The sequence below is a fragment of the Tachypleus tridentatus genome, chromosome 10, assembly GCF_004210375.1.
Source record: "Tachypleus tridentatus isolate NWPU-2018 chromosome 10, ASM421037v1, whole genome shotgun sequence".
Classification (NCBI taxonomy): Eukaryota; Metazoa; Arthropoda; class Merostomata; order Xiphosura; family Limulidae; genus Tachypleus; species Tachypleus tridentatus.
Window position 1 is genome coordinate 34,319,334 of NC_134834.1, and position 8,573 is coordinate 34,327,906.

General features: G+C 33.6%; 1 protein-coding gene across 7 annotated transcripts in view; it reads left to right on the plus strand.

Moving 5' to 3' along the window:
* The window catches only part of LOC143229035 (eosinophil peroxidase-like), a 31,946-nt gene extending 24,229 nt beyond the window's left edge, over nt 1-7,717 (plus strand). For 5 of the 7 annotated variants that reach the window (XM_076460698.1, XM_076460699.1, XM_076460696.1 and 2 more), the window contains one exon: nt 4,240-7,717. In XM_076460698.1, the coding sequence (XP_076316813.1) occupies nt 4,240-4,430 (191 nt within the window). In that variant the 3' untranslated portion in view covers nt 4,431-7,717. The remainder of the gene's footprint in view (nt 1-4,239) is intronic. The other 2 variants (XR_013015620.1, XM_076460697.1) reach the window with 2 other exon arrangements.
* Nucleotides 7,718-8,573: the final 856 nt, after the last annotated feature.

Here is an 8,573-nt window from a genome sequence, read left to right on the forward strand (position 1 = left end):
CCTCATGACACATCTCTTTATCTTGTTGGCTCAAACAGGGTCAACACCATGATGGGTGTACCTCTTCTGTCACCCCATCCTGGATTGCATCTTTATACAGATGATCATCTGTCTAGTTGTGGGGAGCGATTCTGCATTCTCTGGAAATCATTAGTCTATGGTCAAGTTGGCTGTGCACATCAATGTTCTGCTGCTTCTTGCTGTTCATTGAGCTTTGAATCATTTCCACCTTTTTACAGGAAAAAGTGGGCATGCCCCATTTTGACCTTTGTGTATTCTGTCAATTGACAATGGGGTACCCATACATGTTTGTTTTGGTTTCAGATGTTACAACTATTTTTGGACCCCATTCACATCTTACACATCTAGGTTGTGAGTGCTCTGAATCTTGTTACAGATTTATTGTCTTGTCTTAACAAATTTCTTCCTACCAGATGACTCCATTTCTGGACACCTTAGTCCCTGGTTTCACAGTCTTTGTCTTTGATGGTAGATATTAGTCATGATTGATCCATTCTCTACTTTCATACATGTTCTCTTTTCTCGACTTTTATCTATTCTTTGTGTTTCTGTATCTCTAGTCTTTCTCAATGCATCTCTTTGGCCTGCTCAACCTTCATTTTCTTGTCCTTGTCCTATTTCAGTTTCTCATGCATTATCACTTCCCTATTCCCTGTTTTGACAACCTCTGTCATTTGTGTATTGTCTCACTATTACCACATTCCAGCTTCACATATGAAATTTGTCTGTATGCTTCTGAGGTAGTCTGGGCTTTCCATATGCAAAGAATCCCTTCTTCCTCCATTCACCATTCAATCTGTCCTTTCTCTGTAGCACTATATCAGAATAATTGGCATGTGTTTCACTGTTAGTCTGTATGCCATGATTACCACTCTTCCCAACCTACTGTACTACGTTATTTTGACAATGGTTCTTCTGTGCTACCATTACTGGTTATCTAGTAGTCTTATCCACTACCTTCCATTTGTCTTTTCCCGTAGAATTTGTTTCCCTTTCTTCTCTCTATCTGTTATTTCACTCCTTTCATCTTCTTTATCCATCTCATCCTACACCCCTTCCAATTTGAAACTTTCAAGTAGTTCTCCAGGCCCGTAAACAATTTAGTTTTGAACCTTTGGTTACCTGTGTAGTATGCCACTTCTCCTGATCATCCTGTTGGTTTCTCTTCTTTTGTCTGTGGTTGTCACAGATGTTATGTTTTTTTATCCCCAACGTTTCACATCCTTTACCACCACACCATGTTTTTCCTATATCCAGGTCACATTTTATTTCCTAGAATATTGGTGACTCTGGAATGAAACTTCATGTTCACAACTATTTCCCTTCTTTTCTATTTCCCATTTTGTTCTTACTCTGATCTACATCATCATCTCTGTCTTGTTCATGCTATCTGGTGCTATATTGTCTGCACATCTTTTGTGATTTCCATTCTCATCTTTTCTCTACTCAAGGTATTTCTCCTATAACTATTAATTGAATTCCTGAGCTTATGGGGTTGGCTTATTCTTCCTTCTTTCCTTTCTCCCAGTGTCTTTTTTGGTATCCTTGCCTCAGATCCAACATTTCACCCTCTCCCTGGCTGCCCACTTTTGTTGCTCATTGGGGGAGATAATCCAAGTTGGCATGTGGACCATAGCACATACCTTCATCTCTCATTAACTTCATTACATTATTGATTTCTCATTAGGATATTGAATACTGCCCATTGGCATATTCCACAACACAGTTAATCTATGGGTGGGTAAATGTTTTTATATTTGTTTCCTTACAGTAAACCAATTTTAAATGTTAGATCTTGTTCTGTAGCAAATGATGTCTGTCAAGGTATATTAATCCATAAATTCACACTGTATAACATATTAGGTTTATAATGCCCATTATTCAAATGGGACATTCCATAAGACTGCTATTAAGTTCATCCTTGAGGTATGTTACATCATATATATCTGTCCCAGATTGTACCAACCCATAGACTATCTGAATAAAGCAGTGTCATGACAGCTATCCATCTAAAGGAACCTGGTTTAATAAATTGGTAATAGCCTACTTATAAAAGTAGTGTTTCATTTTTACCTACCACACTTTCTCCAATGCTGTGTTCCTTCAGACTCCCCACCTTGTTATCTCCCTACTTCAAGTGGAGCACAGCAGCCCCTACCAGTTAAAAGCCACTAGTTGCTAAGATGGAAACATCTTCCTGAGTGTGTTCAATGCTATTCAGCTTAGAGTAAAGGGCAATGGTGTTTTGTCAGTCTAGATGATGAGAACCCTTCTCCTACTATGGACTGGAAAAAAAATATCTGACACCACTTGGTTATGGACTGAAAATGATCCCTCAAAATGCAGATCATCCCCACAGATGGGGATGCCTGGATGTTAGTTCCCATGAAGTCTGGTATTGGATTAGAGCTGGACTGGATGAGCGAATATAGTTCCTCACACATGTGGTTTGTAGGGAGCCATTGTCCTTTTGTGAACTAGATGGTAAATTTCCAAGGATTTGGATTTATGTGAGCCCCCACATTGACTTTCCCTGTTGACTGGATGTTGTTTTTTGAGTGGTCTAATGTTGGTTGTGTATTAGGTCTGCACACATGTGACCTGAGTAGGATAGTAGAATAGAATCAATTTTTCCTTCAACTTCATGTTTAGAGGAAAAGGTGGGGATCCTTCTCCAACTATGGTCTGGATGATAAATACCCAAATGTGTCTTGCTTTGAACTGGAGTTGACCTTCTGATTACAGTCTGACAACCTCTAGCCACTGTACATAATCTGGCATGTCCAATAGAGTATTTGATGTGCTACTTTTCTGCCTGAATTAGGAATACCTATTTTCACAACTGGCAAAGAGTATTCTTGATTCAGATGTGATGCAGTCTCTCATTGGTGTATTTTCTCTTTAGATACTTTCTTGGTAAGTTTTGTATTAGTCAAACTCTAGCTACTATGTGAAATTATCATATTCAAAGTTAACATTTTCCTGCACTGAAAATATATTTTTTACATATTCTTATCTCACACTTTCCATCCTACCTCTCCAATTTTGATGGTTCTTTTCTACAAAATCTCATAGTGAAGATTTGGTTCTACAATAGAGAAGGAGCTAGTTGCAGTGGGAGAGTTTGTTGCACAGTAGCAAGCAAAAAATTGGTGCATATAGAGTGCAGCACTGAATGAGAAAAATTGTGTTACAGGAGGTGAGCACCTATCATTATGTTATGTACGTTATGTAGTACTATTTTAAATAATTGAAAATTTTAGTTGTAATTTAAAAGTTAATCAAATGTCAATATGTATTAAATGTATGATATTTGCCAACAAGATTTATGATATTAGAGAAACACGCGGGTTCAAGAAGTCTGGATAAAAAATTAAATAAAAATCCAGTAACCTGAGCTCTTTCAAAAGTACTTGAGTTATAAGTTTTTTATTTCATTTCTGCCAACAAGATTGATATATGCTTCTTTTTAAACATAAATGTATTTTAATATATGTAAAAAATAAACTACAGTTTGTAATAATGGTTATTACTAACAGGTATTACAAATGATGGCTTATGTACAAGTTTTACAAATTTACAGACAACATTGAGTTTTACATTTAGTATAGAACTGAATATCTTATTAATGATCCAGATCAATGACTAGCAAATTAATTCAGAGTTGACATTGTCACACCTCGCTTAAGCTAGCTAGCTTGGTTGGTTCTTGTTTGGCATCACACCATTACAAGCTGACTTTTCCCAATTAATATATGTCCTAGTGAAAATAATAATGTCTGAATTAATTCACTGAAGTTGAACAGTTTCTAATGTTCAAAATCTATTATGTTCCTGGTCAAATTCTGTAGTTTTCTGATTAGTAGGTGTTGATTACAATTATAGCTTTTGAGGTCTTAGCACACTGATTGTAGCTGACCAATAATATTCTTCTGTTTCAGGCATGTTGGTTTTATATAGCAATCATGCAAGTTTGATTATATCACTATCACTATATGATATAAATGTTCAGTGTAGGAAACTTTTAATGTTTCAGTGTTTCTTTAATAAATGATTTTAGGTATGTGTTGCCCATGAGTAAGTATTTTAAATGTATAGATTCTCTCAACCACATCTTCATCTAGTTGTTCTGAACATGGTTTTTTTAAATTAAGAAACTATTTATTTCAACTGTTTTGAACCATTAATCTAATTTATGATTTTCATGTCTAACCTCAGGAAATTCTCTGGACCAGATAATGCAAGTTCTGGTTGCTACAAGTATGGAAACTTTGGACAATACCATCACACAGGAAGTTACCAATCATTTATTTGAAGACAGTCATACTCCATTCTCAGGATTAGATTTAGCAATTCTAAACTTGCAAAGAGGGAGGATCATGGACTATAACCATATACCAATTACGTGAAATCTGTAACCTCACTAAAGTATGCCAGTTTGAAGACCTAGCCAATGAAATGCCCAGAAATATTATTGAGAAACTTTGGCAGGTGTATGAGTGAGCATCTGTTATTATTTATTTTGTATTTCTAATGAATTTTAAATTTAATAAATTTTATAGGCTTAATGTCCAGTAACTTTCATTTCAGATCATGTAGTGGATTGTCAAGTGCTTTATTTGAATAAATACTGGGTATAACTTGAACATTATTTCATAGCAAATATTTTTCTTTGTTATAAATATATAGTAAATTTCAATTATTCTTTGTTCTTGTGAGTCATTCCTGTGAATAATATCAAAATGTTAAGTATTTCTTTCACCTATGAAAATATATCTTATTTTATTCCCATTCATATATATTTTACTAAAGTTCCTGTAATCAGGCATTTAATCAATCATAATAAAAAACTTAAGTTGAGCATTTGTATCAATCCTACCTTTTTAATTGAGCTTTCACAGTACCAATAAAATACCTGTATTGCTTTGTCTCTGTTGGTAACATATGATCTCTGTACTAGAAGTGTTTCTTAAATACTGAAATACTCTCTATAGTTTCTAATCTCCTGATGAAAGTAATATGCATATGTTATAGTTTTTAGCAATATTATAATTTCTGTTGTTTCACGTTTGTAGATGAGACAAGTCTTTCTATATATGTGCAAAAAATGGCTGGTATGGGTGGAGAAAGCTACATCGAGCTTTCTCTACCCATACCAGCTGTTTTTACATATATATTTTTCTCTACAAGTGGGTTTTCTTGTCATCACAGACTAGTCTTTCTATTCTTAAAGAGTTTACTAAGTAATAGCATTTTCTAAATTAGTTTTGAAGATGGCATTGCTCTGTTTATTAGATTTTTGGTGCAAAACATTTTCTTTATTGTTTCAGTTCTGTTGATGATATTGATGTTTTTACTGGGGGCTTGTTGAGACTCCTTTACATGGTGGATTAGTTGAACAAACTTAGCTGTATTATTGGTCTTCAGTTTAAAATTCTGAGACATTGTGAGCGATTTTGGTATGAAACGGATGACCCAGTTGTGAAATTTACTGAAGGCACAGGCGTATCATATCTAGGTTTTTGAAAATTATCATTGTATTGCTGATATTTTTGGTGTAAATTTAAAATTTTTAGTGTAGTTGTGTTCAAGTCTTTTATGAAAGGTCTGTTTTATGTAAACTATAGTTGTTAAAAAATTAATTATAGATGGTATAACTGCAAAGTATTTAACATGCCTATTTGCATGATCAAGTGAAAAAATTTAGGACAGAAACTATATCATAAAATTGCATTTTATATACAAATGGCATTTTTGTAGTTGGAAAAAATTGTTAAATGAAATTTTAAATATAGGATGGCCTGGAAATTAAAGCTGCTTTCCTCTGAAAATACTGATTATCTAGTGGTTTCAGATCAGCTGGATGCTATTAGGAATGTGAAGTTGGCAAAAATTTTATGTGATAACTCTGATACCATTGACATCATCCAACATTCAGCATTTGATCTTCCAGATCCATTTCTATGAGTTTGTTGATAGCTGTTTATTCCTCAGATGTTTTTGGGAAGTCAGTTTAGTTTTCAAAACTCTGACTGTCCTTAGACTTTAGTTGTTTTCTAATAGATCACAAACTAGTTAATTTTCTTTTTTGTAACAGTATGTTGTCATATATCATTGTTTTATATAACTTGTGTACTTTTTATCATATTTATTTTTAATACTAAGAACAGATGGCCTTATAGCACCACATGTTTCACTTTACAGCTTCTTCACAAGCGTTCCTAAAAAAGCTGTAAATCACATTGTTGGGTGTCTAGTTAAAGAAAAGTACATTTGGGATTATAAAGTATTGTATTACAAGTTTTAAAATGCCTTTTATTCACCAATACACTGTAACAATGAAAGAATGAATATTTATTTTGTTGTCATGAATTAGGTGTTTTTTTTTTCATTTGACAAAATATTTTTGCATTGCTGAAAGTTGTTACATTAAAAATTATGTTATTACTTGTGAAGTGATAGTAATGATACTAATTATTAGTTTATTAATTTAAGTTCTTGATATGGTTGAACTCATCTGTGCTGCACCAGTTCTTCAAGATGACATTTAACTAAAAGCTTTAACCAAAATATTAAACTACAGTTACAATAATCTCTCAAAATTATAGTACTTAATGAAATGTAGTCAAATTGGTTGCTTGAATATAACTATTGTTTAGACACTTTTGGCCTGGCATGGCCTAGCGTGTAAGGCGTGCGACTCGTAATATGAGGGTCGCGGGTTCGCGCCCGTGTTGCACCAAACATGCCCGCCCTCCCAGCTGTGGGGGTGTATAATGTGACGGTCAATCCCACTATTCATTGGTAAAAGAGAAGCCCAAGAGTTGGCAGTTGGTGGTGATGACTAGCTGCCTTCCCTTTAGTCTTACACTGCCAAATTAGGGATGGCTCGGTGCAGTGGGCTAACAACCTACTCACTTAAATACTTGTTGAAGAATCCGCAAGCGATTGCAGCCCTATGTTCCTAGATGGAATCTAATGGTGATAACTAACTAACTTAGACAGTTTTGTCACTTCAATACTTGTCTTTTGAATATGTTTAAATATTGTACATTTCAAAGAAAGAAAACTAATGTTATTTGAAAATTACTTCTTCTCTCAAAGAAATCCTCATATTCTGTGCTCAAAACTACCAGTTTTGAACCTAGAAAACTGGAAAGAACAGTCTTCCTGTAATATAGGAAACACTCAACTTAATATTGGCACCAGTGGCAGAGTTTCTCCTTGTAAATTGTGCTCCTGTATGACAGAAGGATTAAGTATACAAATATTTCTAATAATGCTGTGAGTTTGTCTTTTTACATATCTCCAATTATAGTGACTAAGTAACCATCTTCAGATTTTAGCATTATATTATAAATATGGTTCATTGTGACATTAAAGTTTTGGGTGTTGCTAGCTCTGAGGAGGATACTACTGTCTTATAAAGGATTTGGATTATCTGGTTAGTTGCACAAATAAATGGCAGATGAATAATTAAAATAAGTGCAAAGTAATGTATGTGACATATTACAGTTTCAATTGATGGGAACAGTCTTAACAGTGTTATGGAAAAAAAAAGATGCTGGTGTTCTGATTGATCAGTCTCTAAAGCCATCCAAGTAGGATGCTATTGCAAGTAGCAGGACAAGTAAGATTTTAGGATGTATCTACAAGAAATACTGAATGGAAAATAAAAGAGGTTATAATATCATTACATTATGTTTTTCTAATAGATCACAAACTAGTTAATTGTTTTTGCGACAGTATGTTGTCATGTATCATTGTTTTATATAACTTGTGTACTTTTTAATCATTTTTATTTTTAATACTAATAACACATGGTTATATAGCACCAAACTTGTCATCATTCTTTAACTGGACATTCAGTGTTTCACTTTATGGGTGTATCATATCCAGAATTTTGAAAATTATCTTTATATTCCTAATATAAAGATAATTTGTGATTAATTCGAAGATAGATGTTTTCTAATATATATATATATTTTAGTGAAATTAAATAATTACATCTAAATAAAGCCAAATAAGTAAACAAAATCATGAGGAAGGACTGTGTTAAAAACAGCAAATCCCAAACTCTGATTAATTATAACCATAAATTTTTAAGCAATAAACAAAATACACTGCATATTTATAAAAAGATCCTGGGGTAAAACTAAAACATGGGATTATGAAATGTATTGTAGGTTTTGGGGGTGACTGAAGAAGTAGGACCCATATTATGGTTGGGATACACAGTCTGTTGGTTTTAACCTCCATTTCACTAGTCTGATATAAGAAGATTAGAAATTTAGAAATTAGGAGAGAGAAATGTGGGTGCTCAAGTCCACAGTGTCCCACATCTATATCACCCTTCACTGCCTACAAACAATTGTATGAGGGTGACTACTCTTTCAGGTTAAAATAAGAAAAAGATAAACATAAAAAGATGAAAAATAAAAAAAGAAGAATACAAGGTACTATCATTTGAGTTAAAAAGAAGTAAATGGGTCCACATTATTTGATTACTAAATATAGTGATATCTCAACAAAAGAAAAGATACTCTTATTTT